The sequence below is a fragment of the Lethenteron reissneri genome, chromosome 36 (genome assembly GCF_015708825.2).
Source record: "Lethenteron reissneri isolate LAM-NWPU_2019-01 chromosome 36, ASM1570882v1, whole genome shotgun sequence".
In the NCBI taxonomy this organism is placed as follows: domain Eukaryota; kingdom Metazoa; phylum Chordata; class Hyperoartia; order Petromyzontiformes; family Petromyzontidae; genus Lethenteron; species Lethenteron reissneri.
Window position 1 is genome coordinate 10,557,337 of NC_083814.1, and position 27,321 is coordinate 10,584,657.

General features: G+C 49.8%; 1 protein-coding gene across 2 annotated transcripts in view; it reads right to left on the reverse strand.

The window, feature by feature from the left end:
• Positions 1–27,321, reverse strand: part of LOC133351121 (procollagen-lysine,2-oxoglutarate 5-dioxygenase 2-like) — a 59,567-nt gene that overhangs the window by 30,735 nt on the left and 1,511 nt on the right. For both annotated transcript variants that reach the window (XM_061566087.1, XM_061566086.1), the window contains exon 2: positions 75–166. In XM_061566087.1, the coding sequence (XP_061422071.1) occupies positions 75–166 (92 nt within the window). The remainder of the gene's footprint in view (positions 1–74; positions 167–27,321) is intronic.

A 27,321-nucleotide genomic window follows, 5' to 3' on the forward strand; every position in this document is an offset into this window, starting at 1 on the left:
CAACAACTCGTTCACCAAATGTTCATCCAGCGACAAGAACTTGAGTTGAACTCTCCCGCCGCTCTCCCCCTCACCTGCACGGAGTAGTTGAAGTACTTTGCCGTCCGCATGAAGCGCTCGAACCCATCTGTCCGATTGGTGGCGACGGTGATCACCAGCAGGTTGTCTGCAGAGACAGCGGAGGAGGAGGAATCGTCACCAGCGGCGTTATTAGAACAATAAAAATCCGAATCTTTATTTAGACTGGAGCAATACGATGAGCCATAAAGCTCTTTTTCACAGATGTCCAGTATGCAGGGAATTTAAATGATGCAAAGCGACTCTGCTGGACACACTGCAATATATAATTCTAGATTTGAAGCTTTCGTGACTGCAAGGATTCATATTCTTGGGTTTTTTCGGTAAAGTCACGTAGGTAACAAATTTAAATTAATAAAAGTAAAATAAAAATAAAATAAAAATCACGACGTTTCAGAGGCAACACAAGCCCCCGTCTTTGTTTTGCCTCCTAAACGTCGTGATTTTTATTTTATTATTATTTTACTTTCATTAATTTAAATTTAAATTTTTTACCTACGTGACTTTACCGAAAAAACCCAAGAATATGCAATACGTAACTTTAAATAATCACGAGCGTCGTTGCGGAGAATTTAAGTAACAGGACAAATAAGGAGACGCTATTTATTTCCGTAAAAGATTATCCACAATTTCCGAGGGTGGCGTCAGGCCTGGGTCGCGGGCGGCCAGGCCGGAGAGGGCCCGGAGTGAATTGCCGCCCGGCTCCGGCACGACGAGGTCAGTGGTGAGGTCAGTGGTGAGGTCAGTGGTGAGGTCAGTGGTGAGGTCAGCGGTGAGGTCGTGGGCGAGGCCAACGACTCGACCACTGCTCCTGTGCGGTTAGACGACATGATCCCCATCTTCTTCTTCCTTTAACGGTGACGGCTGCCCCGTGAACCCTCCCCCTATCCCTGCTACCCTCCCTCCAACCTTCTGCCTCCCCCATCGTTCTCCGAAGTTCCAATCCTCGTGCGTTACAATTGTTTCTATGGCGATGTATCTTCGCTTCATTGCTGCACTCGGCGTTATTCGTTCTGCTTCTTGCCATTTTGTGCGAGCCATGTTCACTCCGGCCGACGAGACTCGGCGTGCTCCTCTCGAGTGCTCACTTGGATCAACAAAATACAACTTTAAAACTTCCCTGACATTCAGCCTCTCGAAGGTGGGAAACCCCCTACAAGCCACGCCCAGCGTGATGCGGCTGGCGATGCGAATGACATCACCAAGCTCCACCCATCGCTTCCCGTCAAGAGCTACACGTAGGAAAAGGAGTGACTCTTTTTGCGACTATTTTCTCCGACGGGGTGGAGTGATCAAGCTGAGCAATATATTGGGTAGCTCAGCTCTAGGTATTAATTATATCAAGCAAACTCCGGACCGTTCTGACCATAAGGGCCTCAATAAATCAGTAGTATGATGATGACGACGCAACAGAGATGAAGATTCACCATATAGCCTACATTGTGTTGGGAAAGTGCTGTTAGCGAGCATCTATTAAACCCAGAACGGCACACGAGGAGATAGGTGGCTAGCACCACGCCCGGCCGCCTTTGTCTCCCTAAATGGCGATGTTTACGCACCGCACCAGGTTCTCATTTGAGGCCGAGTCGACCCGGGGAGGGCCATAATCGGTTCGAACGTTCGCCGCTGTTATTAGTCGCGAGCGGGAATCGCTCTCTGCAACGCTCACACACGCGCACGCACGCACACACCCGCACGCACACACCCACGCACGCACACGCGCACATCTGCACGCACACGCGCACACCCACACGCACGCACACGCGCACACCCACACGCACGCACGCTCACAAGTCACTCGAAGCTGCGTGGCAACACAAGCATCGGCTTTCCACCAAGTACGCCGTCGAGTCACAGACGGCGGCTGGAAAGAAAGACTCAACATTCCAAAACGGATAGCTCACTCCACCAGAGTCGAGTAAAGTTACCATTACGTTGCCACTGTGTTCAGCGCCCCCCGCCTCCACCCTGTGTAAAGCAATTTCTCCTTCTGCTTGCTCTTGCCGCTGTTGTTGTTATCTTTCTCAATTGCCCAGCGATCTGCCGGGGTCAGCAACAATGAGGTCACCGCCAGTCACTTTGGGCGGGTGGGCAGCGGCGGCGATTCGCAGGGCCCCCCGGCTCGACCTAATGACGGGTGTGTGCTGGATTACTCCCAGCCCTGGGCTGCAGCTCGAGTAGCAGATTGTGGGTGGAAATTCATCACCATCATCATTCCACATCGGCATCATCATTATTTCCCACAGTCATCTCTCATCGTCATCGTAATCTCACATCGTCATCATCATCTCCCATCGTCATCATCATTATCTCCCATTGTCATCATCATCTCCCATCGTCATCATCATCTCCCATCGTCATCATCATCTCCCATCGTCATCATCATTATCTCCCATTGTCGTCATCATCTCCCATCATCATCTCCAATCGTCATCTCCCATCATCATCATCTCCCATCGTCGTCATCATCTGATCATGCTCGTGGGACCAGCACCAAATATTTTTCCCCCTGTGAACCGGGCGTGGTACAAGGGGCAGTGAAGAGCTGAAACCCTCCACCAAGCTCCCCGTCCACAACTAACCCCCCCCCCCATACGACACCCCCCCCCCCCCAACCTAGCCGACGACACCGCATAGATTGTAGATTCAACGCAGTCTGCTTCACAGTGGACGTTAAAGAACCCGTGACGTCACTTGCTGGTGTCACGGTTCCATATTTGCGCAATTTGAAAATCAACCCGAAATTTACTCAACTGGGATATGCACAGCGATCAATGCCCGCACCCCCACCCCCCACTGCAAAAAAGCTTGGCAGGACCTTCCTGAAATAGTGTCATGAGACTTCGTGAGCCTTCCTAGGTAAACAAGCATCGTAATAATAAAAACACAAAGTACCGTTCACACCAATTTCGCTCTTTCATTCTTCCACCCATGTTGGGGACTCGGTCAACCAGACACTGATTGCTCCATCTCACCCTGCACACTGTGTTCAACCACCACACATCAGGTCAAAACAACACACTCATCCGCTCACTCACTCACTGCACAACGCCTTTCTTTCTGCTTATTTTCCGGGCCGACTCCCCTAATTCCCTCCCGTCGATTCTCTCTTTTGCCAACGTCTTACAACACCGACAGCATCGCAACTCGAACCGTGTTGCTTTTGTCGGTGGCCCTTGGTATTTGGGGATTTTTGGGCCCAGTATTCAGAAATCGTGAGAAAGAAAAAAAGGTGTGGGCCAGGCAAGATGATTCGGATAAAACGACCTCTAGAGCAGCGGTTCTTCTCAACCTGGGGGATGCGAGATGCCCACCCCCTCTCTCTCGGGGTGCGAGACATGGCCAGATTTTTTTTAGACGGTAAATCATCGAAAAACAAATTAAGCACGGCCACATAAGTACACCTACTTTGTTTCATCAAACCCTGTGTGTTTATTAACACTATATATACTTTACGATTGAGAACCAAAGGGGTGCAATAAAGGTAAAAAATCGCTGCTCTAGAGCGTCTCTCTGCAGCTCTCTCGAGTGGAGGCCCTTCCGCCAGCAGCGGCGTGAGCGAGCAATTTTCAGGACTGCGCCTTTAACCCCTCTAGACTTGCCCAGGGAGGTGCCAGTCCACGTGGTTCATTATCGAATCAAACAACCGTTTGGAATTCGCGCCGTTCTTACGGGGCAAGGCTACGGGGAGGCAGAGGTCACAACCGGGTACCCGATACCCATACCCGGCTACCCGTACTCGGTTGGGTACGGCTACGGGTACCCGTTTGCGACCCTGGTGCGGCCGGGTACGGGTAGACCGTCAAGTCACTGGTGAGTCACTGTTTGTTACTCATTTCCCAACGTCTTGTCTCTTCTCACAATTCAAGTTCCTAGAATCAACCCACCCACACCTGCAACATGGCTTCATCCCAGAGGTCGCAATCAGGTACCCAATACCCGTACCCTACCCGTACCCGGCCGGGTACAGATACCCGTTTGCGACTCTGGTGCAGCCGGGTACGGGTAAGGAATCAAAACCCGTTTGCGACCTCTGCGGGGAGGGCACCGTTGTTTGACCGACAAAGCCTGCGCAGCTTTCAAAGAAGGGGGGGGGGGAGACGATGTTGCTGTGTGATTTTCACCCAATACAATAATTTGGCTCGAACATCTGCAGCTCCTCTCTCTCCCCCGGTCGCTCGTGTCTCTGTAAGGAGCTCTTGTTTAATAAAAATAAAATTTGTGATTTCCTAGAGGCCGAGCCAGCAGTTGACAGCCGCTCTGACTCATAGTCCCTGCCTGGCTGGAGGAGGGGGAGGTGGCCAAGGAGAAGAAGGCCGAGCAGACTGAAGAGGAGAAGGCCGATGAGGACAAGGCCGAAGAGGGTGTTGTGGAGGAGGCCGAGGAGAAGGGCGATGTCCCCATGGCTGATCGTCAGCTCCTGTGGTTGGGCCTGGGAAGGCAGCCGGCCTTTCCACTCTCAGTAAACTAATCTAAACTGTTGTTTATTTGACCAGGTAAGGTGCACGGGCTATATAGCTCTTTTTTCAGAAGAAACCTGGACACAAATGATAGCTCAACAGAATATGTTTATCATCACGTGGACATTTATAGCGGCAGCCAATAAACTCGAACCTCACACCGATTCTGAATGTGGAGGGAAAAATACTCTTACGTTTTTTCGGTAAAGTTACGTAGAGGGGAAAATAAATTAATAATAAAAGATGAATACTTAAAAAAATAGAAGGAATAATAGAAATAAAATAATAAATCACGACGTTTCGGAGGCAACACAAGCTTCAGTCTTCAGGTGGAACCGTCACAGCACGATTGCTGTATCAAGTAAAGAGAAATCCCAAGAGACCCGACCTTTATATACTGGTTGAGGGGGGAGGAGCCAGGCCCCAATCCTTGCAGTCACGAAAGCTTCAAATCTAGAATGGAGGGAAAAACCCATAAAAAATCCACGCGACCACAGGGAGAGACATGAAAACTCCAAAGATACAGCAGGCGTCGGGGAGTTTTGATCGAACCCACGACCGCCTGTATACCAGGCGAGGTAGTTAACATCTCGCCACAATGGCGCCCGAAGTGATCCGCAGGGGCAGGAGCCGGGAAGGCTGAACGTGGTGGCCACGCGCTGTGAAGGCGAATTCCTGGCGCACGAGGATCTTTAACATGCACTGTGAAACAGCGAACGTTTCAGAGAATGCATGTTGGCACGCGGAGTATGTTTACGGTGAAGACTGTACACAATGGCGCATCAAAGATTCTGCGGCCTGCGAGTGCGGCCACGAATCCCAAACCATCGACCCACGTGGTAAAACACTCCGCTACTGCTGATGTCTTCACTCCGTTATAGGAGGAACGGACGAGATCCACTCCGCTTCTTAACAGACAACTCGGTGGATAACATCATCTAAAAATTTCGATTTGAAGCTTTCGTGACTGCCGGTATTCATATGTTTGGTTCTTTCAGTAAAGTCACGTAGAAGGGAAATAATAAAATAATAACATAAGACAGAAAAAAATTCTCACGACGTTTCGGCCACAACGCCAGCAGCCGTCCTCAGGTGAAGTAAAATAATAAAATAATAAAACTAAAATAGAAAAAAATTCTCACGACGTTTTGGCCACAACACCAGCAGCCATCCTCAGGTGAAGAACCTGAGGACGGCTGCTTGCGTTTTGGCTGAAACGTCGTGAGAATTTTTTTCTGTTTTAGTTTTATTAGGTTCTTCACCTGAGGACGGCTGCTTGCGTTGTGGCCGAAACGTCGTGAGAATTTCATTACGTTTTATTTTTATTATTTTATTATTTCCCTTCTCCGTGACTCGACCGAAAGAACCAAGAACATCTAAAAAGTGACGCATCTTCAATCCGCCGTTATCAGTCCATACGAACCGAGACGACTGGACACACCCACAGGTCACAAACCAGGGCGGCCGCGGAGATTCGAACCCCCGAAACGTGCGAGACAGCCGCTGCCCTGCTCCAGGACAGGGCTGTTGAAAGCGTGGAAGGCCCTCTCTGGCTGAACAACGGAGTGAAAGTTTACGTCCGAGGTGGCTGTTGTGGTGTAGAGTGGAGGAGCTCCGACTGTACAGTGCAAGCCAGAGAGTCACCGATGCCTTGGCGCTTGGTGGATACCGCCCCCCCCCCTCCACGCACAAACCAAATCTCGCCCGCCCAATTCCCCAGATGCTGACGAGAAAACGAACGGAATGCACGGCGAGCGGTAAATAAAGCAGCCCAGAGAGCTGGGGAGACCCCCCCGTCTGTTTGACGACAAAGTTTGACAAATCGCGTTTACCCGGCGCGTCCAGGCTGATTGCACAGCTGAAGGGAATACTGGACAAACTCCACAACAAGCAGCACCCCCCCCCCCCCCCAAATTACTCAGGCCCGGAAGATTTAGGGGCCGTCCATCAACGACGTCACGCGATTTTGGACGATTTCTTACCCCCCCTCGTCACATGGGGTCACAAAAAGTCAGACCCCCCCCCTCAAATATGACGTCACAAAGCTCTGCTCCCCCCAAAATAAAACATGCTTCAAATCGCTTTAAACTATTGTCATTGTAGTGCGTATTTCATGTGGCGCTGCACTCTGATGTTGTAGGAGAAAACATTTATCTAAAAGTCTAATTAATTAAGTAGAACGTGTTGTCTATATTTATTTAAAGTTGCGCATTTTGATGTGGCCTCACATTTCTCAAACCCCCCCCCCCCCTAGGTGCGTGACGTCATTTATGGACGGCCCCTGACGCCACAGTAAAATTCCTCCTCTCGTTGCTATTGTGCAATCGTCATCGCCATCAACATGGCAATCCGCAAGATTGTTGTCGGTTACATCGTCGTCTTAAATAATGATCTTCATCATCATCAACTCGATCAACAAAGATGCATCGGCAGCAGGAGCAGTAATGTCTGCAAGGATCAGGAAAAGTAGCGGGATGTGTTGTTACTTCAAGAGTCAATTATATTTCGGCTGCATTCTCAAACAATGCAATCGTGTCACGTACAGCTCTTAAAATCCACTGCTGGAAGAGGTCCCTCTAACCACCAGGCGGGTCGTGGCGGGGGTCAATCCACGCCAAATCACCCAGATTGATTTTTTTTTACCAGGGTAAGGCCCACTGAGACATTTAGCTTTTTCAGAAGTGACCTGGTCACAAATGATAGCTCAAAGAAATCGCTTATCACGTGGAAATTTATAGCAGCCAAATACCCCAAACGCGTGATGTCGATTCTACATGTGGAGGGAAAGACCGGCGGGTCTGGAGAAAAATCCACACAACCACGGGGGAGGTTTGCATTGGGAGCCCTCATCCCATGTTAGGGAACGGTCTGTGAAAAGTTGACAATGCAGAAACCACTCCGAGAATCCCTTCCATTGTCCGGTCTCCACACCTGTAGGTATGTCCTACGACACGAATAATAATCCCCATTAATTATCCCAAACAAGCCCCGCCAAAGTCTCAAGACATTTAAGGAGACCCCTGCATTGGGATGTTTGGAATGTTTAGCGCGTGGTATTGAGGTCTTCGCTGCACAAACAGTTTTTTTTAAGCTCCTTAAAAGCTGGAATTCAGTCAAATTAAGTGACAACCCGCATCTAACAGGATCCTTTGTTTTTTGTGCGTGCGTGCCTGCGCACGTGTGCATTCACTGGTGACCGGACCGAGACATGATGAACCCCGTTGCACTCGAGAGGTCAATCACGGGGTCGAGCCCTGGATCTCCGTGGTGCCCGGCTGAAGTGCCAGCAACAATGTGTCGGCTGCACGAGTGACGACCTCGTGACCTCGTGTGCCAGGGCACGAACGAGGCGGGTGTTGAGCGATACCCCGACGGTCGGCCGGTTGTTGCCGTAAATGAACGGAGCGGCTCAGACAAGAGTCCCAGACGAGCAGGCGTTGCCTTAGATGCCCTCTGTGATTATGGCCATATGCGGCAGCTTACCCACCGGTACATCCACGCACACGTGAGGCAGCTGACCCACCCATACACCCACGCACACACGTGGGAACTTACCCACCCGTACACCCACGTGTAGCAGCTTACCCACCCATACAAAGACAAAGATCCCCTGTGTAGCCTGAACAGACTGTAGGGGCAAGTGCTGTTAGTGAGCACCTATAAAGGCCAGCACGGCACACGAGGGGTTGGGTGGCCAACACCACGCCCGGCGATGTTTTCACATCGCACCAGGTACTCATTTGAGGCTGAGTCGACCTAGGGGAGGCCCAGGACCGGTTCAGATAATCGTCACCGGTATTGGTCGAAGCGCAGCTCGCTAAACGCTCACTACCGCTCCCCACACACACACACCAATAACCAATAATTAACCAATACCCGCCATTCGCCACTAAGAGACGGTGATATAACCACGGCGTCTGTGCCAGGCTAGGTGCACTTTAAGGCCATGTGAAGTGTCGAAGGCTCGCTGACAGGAGGTCACGGGACACACCCATGGGCTGGCTGATTGACCGCTGGACTAACCACTGCACTGCCGCTCCCCACATGCACACGTACACACACAACAACAACCGCCATTCGCCACTAAGTGTCTGTGACGCCACCACGGTGCTTGTGCCAGGCCATGTGCACATTACGGCCACACACACACACAAGATCTGACCGCCGTATTAATGAAATGGCTCCGCAGCACACGTGTAAGGGGGCTGTCGCGAATCCTGCCAGCAGCGTTAGCTCAAAGGGCCAGACGATGTTGCTGACGAGACCTAGAACGTCAAAACGGCGTCGTCCAGAGCGTGCTGCTTCAACACATTCTGATCGAAGACATTAGTTCGGAAGGCCAAAAGCACGATTTGATCGGGGGGGGGGGGGGATAAATATATTTATATGGGGAGATGATAGTTTGTGCCTTTAGTTAATGTAAACATGCAAAGTATACGATGTATAAATCAGATCTTACTCGTGCGCTCTGTTGTACTGTATTTGCAAATGATGTGATGCTGTTTGGTAAAATGTGCATTATAACATAATAGGACCTTTTTGCCAGGATCAAAGTATGAAAAAATAAAAATAGGTTTTACCCTTTCTGGCAATAAAATAGGTGTTAAGATGTTCACCAAATAGAAATCTTTTGCAAGGAATCAAATCTGCATTAACCACACACTACTTGTGGTGAACATGCAAACAAACATGCTCTGATAATGTAAAGCATTGTCTTGGTGAGACAAGGCCCTAAAGAAGACTGTCGCCTGATGAAGCTAGTTGTAATTACTGGCAAAACGTCGTATTCGGATTGTAAATGTTGTGGCTTGGCTCTCCAACACACCGGTGTGCTGTACTCGTAACGAATTGGCACGTTCTGTTTACGTGACAAACCTTACTAATTGGCTGTGTCGGGTGGCGGCGGGTTTAACGACACATTTATATATTTACGCGATCTAACATAATAAAAAAACCTGTAGTATGGATATTAATCTGGCTTCTCCGGCAGAGTGAGTTGTTGATGAGCTTCGGCCTGTTTGTTAACTTTGCCAAGAGACCCGTTGACACAGAGGTGACTTAACCTGGCAAAATTTTAAATATCGGTGGCATTGCAAGGTCGAAAATATCACCTCAAGGCATTATTATTATTATTTCACTCGTTCACCCATGATAGCCTCGCTGAGTCTCAAGATTTATTCCGGAGGGTCCTACCAGGATTTGTCACAGTTGTGGCGATGTTGTTGCCGAGTGCAATCGCAATTTGGAGGTCATATTTTCCTCGCTGGAAAGTTTGACCAACGCCGGTTACGTTGTGCGCGGTGTTTTTTTCTTTCGGCTGTGCGACGAATCCGGTGAGCCCAGAGGAAATCCACGCATTACAGAGAGGAGGAGAGCGTACATCCTCTACAGAGAAAGACGGCCCAAGTCAGAAATGGCTCCGAGGCACCATTGCTACCACTGCGCCAGACACACAAATTGATTGCGAGCGTGGCCAAGAATTGCTCGCAAATTATGACGGACAAATACCGTTTTGCGGGCTCTTTGGAAAGGGGGCAGCCCGGACCGCTTCTTTGCATTTGTACTCTGTTGTCCCCCCCCCTCACCTCCGATTAGTGAGGTTCGCTACGCACACGGCGCGAAAGAAGTTCAACACACGTGTACATATGTACGGGTCGAATGTATCGAGGTCGCGGGCTCGTGGCCTGCCCCCACGTGCTGTGCCGGGCGTGTTCCCCACGCCTCGGTTTGGGGGGCTGGCTGCGTGAGCACGTAGCCAGACTCGTGTGTTGGTGAGTTGATGGTCGTGCGGAGTCGAGCGGGGGATACGGAAACCCTGCCTGCCTGCCTGCCCCTCTCTCTCTCTCGCAGGAATCCTGAGCACTGTACCAATAAATAACCACAGTGTGGACAATTTCCTCCCCTCCACTTTCTCCTCTCTGCGCTCGGCTTGAATTCTCGTCTCGTCAGAGTGGGCATATCTCAACACAGTAGATTTAATGGTTTATTCGCTGTCTGTGTGTGTGTGTGTGCGTGTCTGTCTCAACCTCGACCAGTGTAATCGGAGGTGCAGGGGAAGGACAACAAACTTGATGCAAAAAATCAGTTCTAAATAAACGAGTTATCAATCGAGATTTAAAAGTGCGTAGCTCCCAGTGGCTTCCCGAATGATCATAAAGAAGAGCGTTCCAGACGGCCGCAGAAGCGCATCCGAAGGCGCGCTATGCGGCGGCGGCCACCGTCTTTGTTCGATGGACAGCCAAAAGCCGCGGCTGCAAGGGCTGACCGGAGTGTCGCGTGAGGATGGTTCATGCTCCTTGACGCGATCGGCAAAGGTATTGTGGTGCATTCGTGGCAAGCACTTTGTGCGCGTGTCACTAGCACGGTCGGATCTCGCAGTACCCCGTCCAAGACACGCGCCAAAGAACGTTGTAGACGCTGCAGCTTCACAGTGCCGGATTAAGCTAGTGGGGGGGCCTCTAGCATATGTCATAAAGGGGCCCTAAATAAATATTAAAACACGCAAATATTAAAACACAATTTTTTTACTTGCACAGTGAAGTAATAGTATTTTTTCATTTGCTGTAAGGCCAGATAATACGACAAATCGCTAACCTTAAACACCCATTCCATCGAAAAAGTTGAAGGCGGTGTAGTACTATAGTAATAGAGCAAGTGCAGAATCACTGAACCGGAATTGATAGCTTGAAAGCGTTTAGCGTGGGGCCCTTGAAAGTGCGGGGCCCGTAGCTACTACACATGTAGCTACTTGTGCTACTACGATAACACTATGTAAAAGATTTTTGCCCTTGGGTAGTAAGTGTTTTGTTTCCTAATTGATTATGGCTCAAAAGTACAGAAAATGTCTATTATTCCCCACAAACTTTGCTTTTGTGACCAGGACTTTACGTGAAGGAATGACACAAATACACACCACGTCTTCTCATTGAAAATAGGTACATTTCAAAATATCATTGTCCTGGTCACAAAAGCAAAGTTTCCGGGGAATAATAGCCGTTTTCTGTACTTTTGAGCCATAAGCAATTAGGAAATATCACTTACTAGCCAGGGACCAAAAAAATGTTTTGTGTGTCATCCGACGCTGCAACTTGGCAATGTTTTTACCAACGGTCCGCATTCGATTCCCGGCCACATCATTCTAAACCGGTCCCGTGTTCCCCTCACCCCGCACCTCCTCCTTCCTAGCTGCACTCACCAGCGTGGTGAAGTATGGTCAAACAACCCCCACGACTAAACACTCGTACGAGGAGGCATTAAAGCAGCAAGTGGGTTGACAAACGGGGACCATCACACACGTTTGATCATACTGCAGAGTGTTCATGTTTGGCATGACCATAATTATGTATATTATGTATATATATATTCTTAGGTTTTTTCGGTAAAGTCACGTAGGTAAAAAAAAAAAATCAAAATTATTTTATTTTATTTTTATTTTACTTTTATTAATTTAGATTTTTTTTACCTACGTGACTTTACCGAAAAAACCTAAGAATATGAATACTTTCAGTCACGAAAGCTTCAAATCTAGAATGTATATATATACTTTGTCTCCTACTACAATTGACAGTGCTGTACATCATTGGCTTTTAAGAAGGTGGGGGGGGGGGGTACTGCACGTGCTGCGATGCGCCAACAGCACTGGGGAGACAAAGGCGGAGGAGAGGTCCCCCCGTTGCGGCTTGAGCAGACGCTCCGTTAAATCCCGTTCGGCGTTGTGTGTGTGCGTTGTGTGTGTGTGTTGGGTGTGTGTTGTGTGTGTGTGTTTGTGTGTGTTGAGTGTGTGTTGTGTGTGTTAGTTGGGTGTGTGTGTGTTGGGTGTGTGTGTGTTGTGTGTGTGTGTTACACAACCCCCGTGATGTGTGTGTGTGTTTTGTGTGTGGTGTGTGTGTTGGGTGTGTGTTGTGTGTGTGTTGTGTGTGCGTTGTGTGTGTGTGTGTTGTGTGTGTGTGTTGGGTGTGTGTGTTGGGTGTGTGTGATACACAACACCCCGTGATGTGTGTGTGTGGTGGTGTGTTGTGTGGTGTGTTTGGTGTGGTGTGTGTTGGGTGTGTTGTGTGTGTGTTGTGTGTGTGCGTGTTGGGTTTGTTGGGTTTGTGCGTTGTGTGTGTGTTGTGTGTGCGTTGTGTGTGCGTGTTGGGTGTGCGTTGTGTGTGTGCGTTATGTGTGTGTTGGGTGGGCGTTGTGTGTGTGCGTTGTGTGTGTGTGTGTTGTGTGTGTGTGTTGGGTGGGTGTTGTGTGTTGTGTGTGTGTGTTGTGTGTGTGCGTTGTGTGTGTGTGTTGGGTGGGCGTTGTGTGTGTGCGTTGGGTGTGTTGTGTGTGTGCGTTGGGTGTGTGTTGTGTGTGTATTGGGTGTGCGTTATGTGTGTGTTGTGTGTGTGTTGGGTATGTGTGATACACAACCCCCGTGATGTGTGTGTGTGTTGTGCGTGTGTTGTGCGTGTGTTGTATGTCATGCAGAATCCCCCGGCAGATTCGCTCGACAAAAAAAAAGCCGCAGAAATATTTAAACAACCGGCGGCGGTGAGTGGGGTGGTGGTGGGGGGGTTGACTAGACAACGAGACAACGTGACAGTACACGGAAAGTTAAACACGTGTTCGGCGATGTTCAAACCAGCTGCTATACTTGATCCTTTTGTTGTATGGTGTGTTGCGGTGGTGGTGGTGGGAGGGGTGGTGGTGGTGGGGGCAGCAGTTGACACGAAGCCAAAATCGGCCCAGAGGAATCTCCCGCTCCAGTGTGTTCCCCAGACATCATCCACATCGTCTCCCCTCCGTGCAATTCCCCCCCCCCTCTGCACCCCTCCCGTCCCCCGTCAACAATAAGTCCCACTAATAACTTTGATCTCGCAGCCGTGATCACACCTTCGTTTGTGCGGCCATCCTTGCCCGCCTCGGTAACACGGACGACGGCAAACGTCGAGGCCAACGTTTGCGCGTCTTCTTGTCTTGTTTTGTTCACTGGGACGCTTTTGTCAGTGCTGGCTGGTGAATACAAGGAATAAGGGCAGGGCCCGGTGGGCCACCGGCCACCCCAGGACCCGTTTAGGAGGCATCTGCCCGCCGCTGCCACCGCTTGTCATGAGCCCTGGCCAGGAAACGCAAGTGCGCCAACCCGCTGAGCAGTCGCTCATTAAAAAATATAACCACAGTCAATGACCGACAAGCAGTAATTTTGTATAAAAATTGGCAAGTAGTGAACTGAAACAAACAAAAAACACCCGGGTTATGTCACGAGACAAAAATGTGTTTTTCATTGAATCTGTGAAGGTGGCGAGGGTGGAAACTTGTCCGCTATTCCCACGATAGATATTTGGGTCTAGTCCCCAATGTGTCAATATAATACCATAACCTTTAGAAACATTCGTTGAGACCAGTGTTTTTTTAACCTTTACTGCAGCCTTGCACTCCTTTGGTTCTCAATCGTAAAAAAAAACCAGTATGTTAATAAATAAATAAATACATAAGTTTGATGAAACAAAGTAGTTTCACTCATGTGCCCGTGCTTAATTCATGTTGATGATTTACCTCCGAAGAAAATCCGACCATCTCTCGCACCCCCTGAAAGGGCATCTCACTCTCCTAGGGGGTGCATGCGCCCCAGGTTAAGAACCACTGGTTTAGATGATAATTTGTGGCCGGGTCACTTCTGAAAAAAGAGTGAATGGCTCAGTGGGCTTTACATGGCAAAACAATTGTTTTAGTTTTTCCACCAGTCACAGGACTTCCATAACGTTGCTATTCACAGCGACAGTCACGGTCGTCCCCACTGGCCCATGTACACCAAACCCAAGCTCTGAAGAGATTGCACAGCGGCATCATGGACGGTGGTGCTACCAGCGCTCGTCATGGTGTCCCGGTTGAGCCTCCTGGAAATAAGGTTTCCCTTACCTGGACCCAAACCTCGTACGCGATTGTAACAACCGCACGAAACCGTAACCAATGCACGCGTAGCGAACGTAACACTGGAACCTCACCCAGGCACACCACAATTGTAACATTTGACCCGAAGCCGCGACTATATCCCAACCCTTGAACTTCGCCGCAGCCTCCTGCCCCCCCCTCCCCCCCCCGAGGCGTAACAATAACATTGCACACCAAAAGTTGTAAAAAAAAATATGTATTAATGAAACAGCCATTAGGCATTTCCGCTTGGCCGAGCCACCCCGACAGCTGACAGAACACATGTGTGTTGATCGCTTGTCTGGCCCGTGGCTTGGGTTTTATAATTTGTACAGTGAGGACAAATTTTTTTCCCCTCTTACACGTTTTGCAAAATACCCGTCACCGTCAGCCGCCCTTTTCCCGCCAATGCGTCAAAACGCATCGGTAACCATGGGATTTAAAAAAGAGAAATGCATGCAGTTTTGTTTTTTACAGTTTAAAACGATAAAACCGCCTCGGGCGATCCAACGCTTTAGCTAAATAAGCTAAGCGTTGTTTGCTTCGACCCTGAGAAGTGTGGAAATGAAGCACGTCCAACCTTTGACCCGTGGAATTGTAACACTTTGACCTCAAATTCATTGACCTGTGACCTTGATTTTTTTCTCATCTACCCAACGAACGTTTAAGCAAAACGCTTAGCTAATGGGGGAAATTGAGCTTGCACTGGTCCCTCTCTCCGGAGTGCTGCAAATGATACGCGAGCGGTGCGTTGAAATTTAAAGCCTTGAAGAAATTCTTAATTGAAAACAGACGCGAGCGTGGGATGCCAAATTTCCAGACGCGTCACGCCCGCAAATACCACAGTCGGGTGTCTGTTGGCTGTGGCACTGGAAAGCGACCAATTCTGACGGTCAATATTAGGAATTCCAAATTGGAATATCGATGCCAAGTCTGGGGACGGCATCAATGGCATTGCCCATCGATTCGCTTGGCAGTCAAAAAAAGGACAAACGACTCGGCCATGGGCGATGAGTCACCGAAACCATCGAGTTTCCAGACGGACGAAGGGATAGTAAAACATAATTACGGATGACGGACAGGTAGATGGATAGAAACATAATCAAAAGAATGAACGGATGGATGGATGAAGAGGTTGACTGACGAGATCTGGATAGAATGATGGACAGATAGACGGAAAGGTGACCTTGACCGACGGATGCACGGATGGATGGACAAAGAGATAAACTAACAGACAGCGAGACAGACCGACAGTAGGAGGGGGGGGTGGGAGGAGACCAACGCATGGACAGAATGAATCACACAGGTGGAACAGCCAACCATCAGAACCAACCCATGGAAACACAGGACAGCAAAACCAGGCTCAATAATCCCACTATTTTATCACACCGGCACCACTCCAGTCGCAGGCACCGCTAATCAGAACGAGAGCTCCCGGATAAATGCCGTCAATAAATACGGAGCGTTAAGACGCGGCAGCCATCGCCAACACCACCACCACCTGGCTTCAATTGGGTCTCGCCAGACCAGGGCAATAAACCGTGAAACGTACAACCCGCTGCCTCTAAAAATAGGTCCGAAGCTTCCTCACCAATTGGTTCCGGAATGAAACAAGAGGTTGGGGTCGAGCGGTGGCGCAGTGGTTGGTGCACTCCGCTGTAAACTGTGACCCCAGGTAGCTTGTCGGCCTCAGATAACAGCAGTGAGTGATACCCCCGTACCCTCCCCCCCCCCTTTCACCAATCTGCACTGACCAGTGTCTCCACCATACCTCTGCGTGTCTGCCCCGTACCTTCCTCGACCTCCCAGCGTCTCCAAGATTTGTGAAGAACGGTCAAGAGACCCACCCCTGTGACCCATGACCGACACGCAGTTGGGGGGGGGGGGCTTTATTCCATCTAGCAGTGGATCGACAAAGAGCTGCGAACAATGCACTCCTCCCACGCAATGCGGTGGCCATCCCATCTGGTGCTGGAGAGGTTGCATCTGTGCGTACGTGCGCATCCACGCACGTGTCGCTCAGACCGGCTGGACAAACACGCGTAGGGTCAGCCTTGTGCAGCCACCTCACTGTCCTTGGGGTGGTGTGAGAGACAATGCTGCCCTTTCAGGTGACATTCCAAACGAGAGATGACCCCCCCCATACACCACCCCCCGCCCCTTGCAGTTTTTTTCCCGTGCGGTCCGGCGCTAAAATCGGCTGCCGCGTGCGAGAAATGGCAAGGCCTACGTGCAGCGAAAGCAGACGAGCATGGCTGGGGGGGGTGGGGGGCGGCGGTTGTTTGTGGAGGGAAGAGGCCACAGGCCGGACATCTTTGGGGGGCAGGGAGGGGGGGGTCGGGGATTACTGAGGACACCCAGCTGCAGAACACCGAGTCACCTCGCTCGCTGGCCGTCGGTCACCACCCTCCGGTCACCACCCTGGTTGCTCTTCCTCTCGCTGCCACCGCGATTTTGGTGCGGTGGCGAAGAGGGGTGGGCGGCCGCGTTTGGTGGCTCGGCGCAGTGGTTTATTTTCACCGTTAGAATCCAGCGGCCGATCCGCTGGCTCCGTTTGAAATGTCGCCGGGCGCATCCTGGCCGAGTTTCGTGGCCACTTGTGGTTATTTGTGGCGGGGGAAAAAAAACATCCGGCAATTGAGCGTCTGAACGAAAATGTGAAGGTCGATGACTCCGTTACAAGCGGGCAAATCAAAAAGAGTGAATCGAGCGTGGCGACAACCACGGGGAAGAATAACGTGCGGTACGTTAAACTTCTTTCGCACCGTTCACGTAGCCAACCGTGCTACATCGGTGGTGCAGGGGTGTGGGCGACAACAAACTACTAAACAGAACAAGCACTTCTAAAGAAATGAGTTTTCAATCGAGATTTGAAAACCCAGTCCGGGTGAAGACGTTGAACGAGATGATTACGTTTGCGGTATTAAGCGACCTCAGTGTCTGGAAGAATGCCACAAACCAGTACTTTAATCGCCTAATTGGCCATACAGTTAATGTATATAAATTACTTACTAAGTTCACCGATTGGCCGATCAGATAATATTGAAGTTGGGAGAGGAGGGGGGGGGGGTCAAGAAATGTGTGCATCCTTCACACTGAAATTCGTCAACGAAGAGCGGACCGAATCCGCGACTGCGTTGTTACGTCGACGAGACCTAGAGAGCGACTCGATCAAATCCGGGAGACTATCAGACCCGACGACAACTTCACGGGGACTGGGCCCATCGGGCCGCACGAAGGACTCCCGACTCAAAAGAGGCCGATGCCGACTAAATGAAGACCGCCGGTAGCAGGCCAGGCCTCGGGGCAGCCGTGCTCCCGTGCGTTTTTAAAAATCCTTCATATTAAGTTCACTTGCTTGCGCGCTTACGACCGTGCAAATCTTTCGGTCGTTTTTTAACCCACTACCCGTGATCCAATCGAGCTGACATTTTGCACACAGACTCGTTGTGCGTGACAATTTATTTTCGTGAAATTTTTTTCCCATAACTTTACACTTTTTAGGAAAAAAGAAAATTAGATTTAATTACCAATTGGTTAATGGTGGCAGGCAATCATCTGACCCATAGGTGGCAGCCATCTCAAGCCAGAGGACGAGAGGACTCTAGCCGCCACGCATATAAAGGATTTATAGTGAAAAACTTTGTTTTTACGGGTTAATTTTTTTCCTTCTTCTTCTTAATCGTCGCGCGGTTTAATAGCGTGGGTGCGATTATTATAGACACACTGCGGTTCCCCGTTTATGGCCTCGTAATGCAGGGTGCTGCTGCTGCTGCCGCAGATGCTTTACGCACCCGCCGCTCCCTCGACCATTCCTCGTCAAGTTACAGGCCTCCTCTGTACGTACGTTGAACTTCTTGAGAACTTCAGTATTTCAGTTTCATTTATTTGGAATAACCCTGTGAGCCATTCAGGCACTTGATTCGGGTGCAACCGCAACAAACAATAAAATTACAAGATGCATTTAAACTTTACCGTACGCAAATTGAAACAGCCCCTACAGAAACAATAAAATATTCTGTGTGTGTGTGTGTGTGGAGAAGTCTGGCGCTTTCTTAGTGGCTGCACAACCACCCGCCTTGCTCGCAGTAAAGACCTTTTCTCACTGGCGCCCACGAGTAAGTCGAGCGAAATTGATTTCGAGTGGGGTGGGTGGAGGGTGGTCGGCCTGTTTTTTTTAATCGCTGTTTTCAAACAGAGCTTTTATTTTGTAATGTAACAACAACAATCTATCCCTTCTCAGCTAGGTTTGAATTAACTGGGACAACACGAAGGCAATTGTCATTTTTCTCCCGAATCAAGCCGCAAAGCTTACCCTATAATGTCTTAGCCGGACGTTTATGTTCATACGCAAACGTGTAACTCACGACCACATCACCAGGAATGTGTCATTAAATCGACCTTCTGTGCAGCAGTGGATAGAACATAGCCGATGACGATGACGCTGATAATCTCCGATCAGGCGAAACCTCACATCACCTGTTTAACACGTAGGCTTTGGCGACCAATGCTATTCATAATCAAGGGTTTTGGATTAGATCGCGTAAGTATAAATGTGTCGTAAACCTCCACCACCCGACACAGCCAGTAAGGGATTTGTCACGTAAATAACGCGCCAATTAGTTACCACTTCAGCCCACCGGTGTGTTGGAGAGTAAATCAACAACAATTACCGCTTGTTGGCACAGAGGACACCCACAGAGCAGAAACACAGATTTCCCGTTGACCTGGTCACCCCCAGGCCATCGTTAATCCCATCGTTAAGACCCTCCCTCCGGGTTAAGTCCATTATCATTTAAGTGACTCAAGTCGTTAAGGTCGCACGCAGCTCCCGTCGTCACCCTGACGCAAGTTCACTTTCTCAGCTGACGGCTGCCAGCTGACGGCTGGACCCGCTTCCTCCAGCCGCCGAGGACGCACGCGCCAAAACGGATCCCTGGCAAGAAGACCGCTCGACCACTGGGGCTTAGACGAGGGGGCCACGCAACCGGGTCTCCAAAATATCGGTCACTCCAGACCGTCCACACAACGGCCCCCTCCTGCCCCCGCCCGCCCACTGTTAACAAGAACCATTGATCGCATCCCACGTGTCCGGCAACGGTCCACCGCCATCACCTATTGCCGCTCGCCATTTAAAGGGGGGGGGGGCGGGGGGGGGGGATCGCGTGTCGCTCCGTTCCACCGTTTACATCGTTACACGCCGTCGTACAAACAAAGTCGTTAACTTGAATTTCACGCCATCTAAAACAGCGATGCGTACCAAGTACGTCTATACGGACAAGGTGCTGCATCGGCAGCGGTGCGCAAAAGACAATTTTATCGTGACAATAATAACGGACTACAGTAAAACCTTGGATTGCGAGTAACTTGGTGAGCGAGTGTTTTGCAAGACGTGCAAAATGTTTAAATAAATATTAATTTGATAAACGAGCGAGGTCTTGCAATACGAGTAGTACGTGTATACGCTTTGTCTGCCGAGTGTGACGTGATCACAACTGATATACGAGTGCTTTGATATACGAGTGCTTTGGATTACAAACACGTTTCCGGAACGAATTATGCTCGCAATCCAAGGTTTTTACTGTACCTTTATTTATTCCAGAAAGACTCACCGAGTCCCAAGACCCTTTGCATGTACGTATGTTCAACTTCTTTCGCACCATACGTAGTCAACTGTGTTAATCGGAGGTGCGCGTGGGCGGGGGGACGACGACGACGACGACAAACTGACACACAAGGGCCCCGATTCGACATTTTTTGGCCAATTCAATTCCAGTTTTCACTGCCACCCGCACGTGGCAGGAAACCGCTGTCAGCTGGCCCCCCAGAAAAAAAGACATTGGACCAGCTGTGACATGGCACCTGGTGGGGGTCCTGTTTGGTGACACCTGGTGGTGGGGGCCCTGCGTTTGAAAAAGAGCACAAGCCCTCCGGGCCCAGAGCCTCTACGACAAGGACACATCCATTTGGCAAACAGCCTTGTCTCCTTACATACGAGGGCATATAATGACCCTAAAACTTTGTTGACCTTTCTCTTACTCTTCGTCGATTTCACTGACCCAGGTCAAACGGCTCTCTGAAACGAGGCGGATGCCCGTCTCCCCGAGTCTCTCACCTGCTGAGAACAAAACGATCAATGGCGCGTGGCTGAGCGTGTACATCTTGCGTGCGTGCGTGCATGTGTGTGTGTGTGCGTGCATGTGTGTGTGCGCGCGTACGTGTGTGTGTGCTTGCTCATTGTTCGCGCCCTCGCCGTCTCGGCCCCTGCCTGTGTTTTGCTGCCAGCAGCTGAGGAAACAGTCTTGGAATTCCACGGCACGCGCTGATGAATGTTCCTGTTCGAGCTAATCCCGTCGCTCCCTGCCTACTGCCCCCCCTCTCTCTTTACCGGCTCCCCCCTCCCCACTGCCCTCCCCCTCCCCACTGCCCCCCCCCTCCCCACTGCCCCCCCCTCCCCACTCACTGCCCGAGCCTTCTGAGCCATGCAGTGTTCTAACCACTGCGATCGCCGGCCCTGTGTGCCTGCCATCAGCTTCCCATTAGCCTTGCACGCGCCTACCTCTGCCGCAATTGAGCAAGTTATTGCGCCGTCGTGATTGCTGTGACAACAGAGCAATTGGGAGCAATCTGTACCGATAGCCCTCTCCGTGTCGTGATGAATATGCACGCGTGTCAAAATGTGCGTGTGTGTGTGCGTGTAATGATACGTCTGTCTTATACCTGTCAATTTTACCCTGTATTCTTGCACAGGGAAATTGGGTGCAGGTCCATATGGCGTAGAGCCATTTCAATACATGGAAAAAAACATTTTTTGTCTATTTGTTTGTGTTTCTCCCTTGTGATGGGACTTTGTAGGATGAACGTTGAGGTTTATAAGAGGCACGTGGTGACCAATAAGATGTGAATTGGTCTGTGATAAGGTAGAGAATGGGTTTGACAGGTATGATGTCTGTATGTATGGGCAAGTGCTCGCAACGAAGACCACTTGCCCCAACGTTCTAAAGATGAACTGATGCACGTGTGTACATTGCGTGCATATAATGTAGATGTTTGCCGCGTCACTGATCTACCGTGCGAACAGGTTTAGTGAAAGTACAAGCACGGATTTTTTTGCTGTTGCTATATTTGAGATGAAACTGCGGATATGCACGCAGTCGCATGGATAGATGCACGCTTGGAATTTACATTGAGAAATAGAAAGAGGAGCACTTGGTTGAGAGGACACGGGGCAGGGTAAAGACGTCATCCGAACTGGGTTTCGTCAGGGCACCTCGCTAGACAGGATGATGGCTGATGGTCAAGAATAATCGTGGAGTGGCAGCGAAGGGAATGACGCATCGGAGAGCATGTCCACCAAGGAGATGGAGCGATGAAATCAGGTCGTGTGCAGGCGACAAGTGGATCAATACATCACAGGGTCACGGAAGGTGGTGGCAGCCTGGACAGGCCTTCATCCAGCAGTGGATTGACCATGGCGGATGAAAATTCGTGATGTCAGTCTCACATGTTCAGTGTATCCAGTTGTGTTTGTGAGTCTCAAACACTCGTCAAAGGTCACAGCTTAACTCTCCCATTCCATGACCCCATTTGACTACCCACGCTACCCAAATGTTTTTTTCATTTAGCAAAACTATTCCCCGGCCCCCAGCCTGATTCTCAACTTACAAGATATATTAAAAGTGAAACGCATTTAGAAAGGAAACCCAGCGGGCCATGGGTTGTTATTTTTTTATACACAAGTCAAAGGCCTTAGCTCATAGGTCATACATAGCTCATGATCAATACAACTGCAGCGGTCCTTGGTTCCTTCCAATGAGAACGAGCCATTCACTCTACTCTGTTCGAGGTACTTCAACCAGTAGCCGAGTCCCCACCGATGGTGAGAGCGAGGACCTCCCTTGAGGACCTCTAATTCTGTTTCCCCAGGGTAAACGTTTCGGGTCAACTGTCACTCAAATGAAAACACCCCCCCCCGCCCCATGCCGACAGAAGGGGCCTGTTGCCACAACAGATGTCCCTTACCGCCGCGCTAATCTTTTCAATGCTCGCCCAGACGGCGGTGGTATGCACACTTGTGAAAACAGCGCGTGACAGAGAGCGCTACGATGTGGGGATTATCACCGCCACTTCCACCATCATTATAATCATCACAACCATCATCACCATCAACAACATCATCATCATCAGTGGTGCTAGGCGTAAGCAAATTTAGCACAAGCTTAAGGGCCACCCTAGCAGCTATAGGGACCCTGGATTCAGAAATTAATAATAATAAAACAGTGTGCATTAAATACCAGCTCACATTCAAATTCTAACAAACAAACTAGAGGATTAAAATAACCTCGTAAGCATCTCTCTTCTTATCTCGCTGCTGCGATATTTGTTGTGCCTACATTGCCCCGATATTGCCAGTGCTGTATCTTCTGTGATCAATTTGTGTGGCTGGTGCAGTAGAAACAATGGTGCCTCGGAGAAGGGGTTTGGTTTGATTTCTGACTAGGGCGTCTTTCTCTGATAATAATAGGGGCGTGTAAAACATGCAGAGGGGAAAGTAGGGTGGGTCCTAATGCCACACCATACTCTGAACCATCTCCAAATCCAACCCAAGGCTTCACACATTGCACGCATTAAATTATTGGTCAACATTGTGTGGATGTATGTTGAACTTCTTTCGCATCGTACGTGGCCAACCGTGCCAGGACGCCAAACTAAACGCAAAAAGCAGTTCTAAAAAGACAAGTTTTAAATCTCGTTTAAAAGTGCATAGCTCCCAACGGCGTCCTAATATCAACCCTCGTGTTGCGTCCATCGCTTCACAGCTCCAATCGATTGGATGCGGTACGATTGGAGACGCGGTACGGTGGAGATTGGATGCGGTACGGTGGAGATGGGATACGGTACGGCCGAGATCATTTTTCTTAAAAACGTGTTCTCAAGGAGCAGCGTTTAAAATCGAGACAAAAAAACCGGACGTGTTCTTTGAACGCCGCTGACCACGTCGTGCTGGCCGCATGCATGTCCGTACGTATGTCAAACTTCTTTCGCGCCGTACGTAGCCAACCGTGCTACATCGGAGGTGCAATATCGGAAGCCAAGCAGCATTTTTGAGCCTGGTGAGCACCCGGATGGGCAGGCTGCCTGGGAATATCGGTGTGGCAGGCTTGGGCTGCTCGGTGGTCAGCCATAATGCACCAAAAAGTGAACGAACGGTTGAATAACTCCCCCCCCCAGGCCCCTCAAACCTGGCAGACAGACCTAACGTCTAACTTGGGGGGTAGATATAGATACAGAGGTTAAGGTAAGGTCACGGGTTAGACTTTAGGGTTAGGAATTAGAGTTAAGGATTTTGGGTTAGGGATAGAGTTTAGGGGTTAGAGCTTCAGGTTAGGCATTGGGGTAGGGGAAATTGTTTAGGGTGAAGGTTTTAGAGCTTAGCGGTTGGGTTTAGGACGTGGGTTCGTGTTCGTGGTTATGTTTAGGTTTAGAAGTTAAGCTTAGGATTCGGGTTAAGGGACTAGAGCTTTGGGTAGGGGTTAGGGGGTGGTAGGGGTAACAAGTAGGGTTTGGGTTGGTAAAACGATAATGAAAGCAAGCTCACAAAGTGTTTCACAAACACGTTTGCAAAGTGGTTCTTCAAAATGAAGGTGTTTGTTTCAGAATAAAATGTGTTGACGTACGGGGAGGCCTTACGTGCGAAGAATGTTTGCCTTGTTACAAAATAAATAATGAGGGTACAAAATATTCGGAAGCGGAACCAATAGTTCGCTTCCCTCGGGGTAACAAATATTCCTGGGCCTGGACAAATAAATATTCGTGGGGCACGTGTACTCGTGTCGTTTTCTCCCGACGTCGGGAATCAAACTCAGACAGCTGGGTTCGAAGTGCCGTGCGCTTAACCACCGCACCCACGGCTCACCACCACCACCATTACGCACGCACACAAGACAAAGATTCGCCGTGTAGCCTACACAAGCTGTTGAGACAAGTGCTGTTGGCGAGCACGCATCAAGCCCGCGACGGCGTACGAGGGGGCGTGATGTGGAAAAACAAATCGAGTCGCTTGGTTCGTGGCACGGAGCGCCAACCACCGCGCCACCGCTCGCCACGTATGGATGCACCGCACACACCCACACACTCACATACAAATACACACTCAGGGCATATACACAAACACACTCGTGTGAATATACACACACAGACAAACTCCCGGGCTTCCATCGCGCCTGGTTGCTTTGAGTCCTACTAAAGCAGTATTCAAGTTACATGTGGAAACTTAACCCCTTCACGTCTTGATGTTTGGTTTTGCTCGTTTAACATTTTTTTCTAAAGCTCCTTAAATCGATACACACCAGCCACTCAGAGGCGGTGGCTGATAGGGGTGGGGGGTAGTTTGCCCTGGGCCTCACACAAACAAGGACCCTCTCCAACAACGGGACCCTGTTATATGTTACAATTTAAGGGGGCTCCCCCGCCCCCCACCCCTCCCAACCAACGTGGCGTTCTTCGTCCAGGCCCCCAGCTCCGGGGGGACCTCCAGGAACTTCCGGGCGGGCCCTTGCCGACGCACGCAACAACAAGACGCAAGCATTGCCCTGGGACGAAGAGGCGAAGAATCAAGGCCACCCAATTTCAGCTCGGAGGAGTGGAAGCCGCCGGCCGCTACGTTGTGGACGTGGCGCGCGCGGCCAGGGATGAACGGTGACCGGTTGGTCTTCTTGGTTCTTTCGGTAACGTCACGTAGAATGGAAATAAAAAAATAAAACATAATAAGATAATTCTCACGACGTTTCGGCCACAACGCAAGCAGCCGTCCTCAGGTGAGAATTATCTTATTATGTTTTATTTTATTATTTTATTATTTCCATTCTACGTGACTTTACCGAAAGAACCAAGAAGATGAATCCCTGCAGTCACGAAAGTTTTAAATCGAAAGGTGACCGGTTGGTCGGGGGTCACCGATTGATAGGGGGGGGGGGGGTCGAGAACCCGCTGGAAGGTGCCAGGGTCGAGAGAAAGACCACGCGGTCCGACCCTGACCTCGAAGGTCAAGCCACCAGACTGGAGGGATGCCGTGTCAACGTTGAAAAGGACGCAGCGACGGACCGCGCACGAGTGGAGAGAGGCACTGCGAGCAGATAACGGTGATGGGGGCCGGTCTTGGCCCAAAAGGCAAAACGAGTCAAAACGAGAAGCCTATACATGCGCCATGGCTCTTCGTGATAACAAAACATTCCTCTGTTTTGTTAAGGCAAAGGCCGTAATCGTCTAAGACGCAACCTCGTAATGTGTACACAGTGTATGTGGTATGTCTGCGTCTCGGGTTTTAATTTTTAACTGCATGCGGTATTTATTTTGGATGAAGTAACCTTCAACTTGCTGGCTAGGTTACATCACGGCTTCCACCCTAATCATCGCCATCATCGGCAACAGCAGCATCAGCATCACAAGCAGCAACACCATGAGCAGCAGCACTAGAAGCACAACCATCATCATTATTTTTCCATGGTCGATAAATTGTGTACTCCTGCATCATCAACTAAGGCTGCACTATTCGATGTGTGTGGGTAAAGGGGCAGGTTAGGGGCCGTCCATAAATGACGTCACGCACCTGGGGGGGGTCAGATATTTGTGACGATGTGCGACGAGGGGGGGGGGGGTTTGAAAAATGTGACGTCACATCAAAATGCGCAACTTTTAGTAAATATACACGTTCTACTTAATTAAAATACTTTTTAATAAATATTTTCTCCTACAACATCAGTGCAGCGCCACATTAAATGCGCACTACAATGACAATAGTTTAAAGCGATTTGAAGCATATTTTAGTTTGTGGGGGGGGGGGGGGCAGAGGCTTGTGACGTCATATTTGACGGGGGGGGTCTGACTTTTTGTGACGCCGTGTGACGAGGGGGGGGGGGTAAAAAATCGTCAAAAATCGCGTGACGTCATTTATGCCGACGTAACTTTACCGAGTGTGGTACAGTGATTCATCCATTGTCTTCAACAGCTGTTACAATCTGGGTCTTTGCATTACCAGTAAAACCGCATGGGGGGGGGGGGTATACCAGTAATAAAAACCGGTTACCGGTTTGCCACACACGTGGAAATGTCTCCAGCAATAAACGTAACGTTGTAGATTGTTTTTTTATTACTGAAAAACGAAGGCAGATGCCACAGTGATGTGCATGGGTCATCAACGAGTGCAGTTGCAATCCAGAGCGCGCAGGTTCGATCCCATCTCTCGCACGCGGCTGTTTAAACGATGGGGGAGGGGGTGTTAAATAGCCCCCCCCCCCCCATCCCCTCTTATCTACCAAGTAAGTCGAGTTTGGTGGGGTACAGCGTGGGTACACACAAACCTGTCAACCCCCTTATCAGTGCCCTACCTTATCACAGACCAATTCAGACAATGATTGGTCATAAAGTGCCCCTTAAAAATCTCAACGTCTATCCTACAAAGTCCCATCATCACAAGGGAGAAACACAAACAAATAGACGCAACCTATATATATATATTTTACCGTATCGAAACGTCTGTACGCCGTATGGACCTAAAACCTCAATTTCCCTGTACAAGAATACGGGGTAAACTGTATGGGTTGAGAGCTGTGGGTACATGTACAGGCATCGGGGTTTACGCATGCACAGTTTAGGCGTGTTATTAGACATAGCAGAGTTTACAGGTGTGTACATGCACTTTATATGGTACGTGGAGAGTATAACACAGAGTTTCCATGCGTACACGTGCATAGACGTGTAACACGTAGGGTTTTTTTTTACATTGACTTAACGAATGCGTACGTGCAGAACCCCAACGATGTCATAACTTTACAGACCACAGGTATGCACTCCTTGTCGGGATTGTGCACGAAACCTCGCAGGC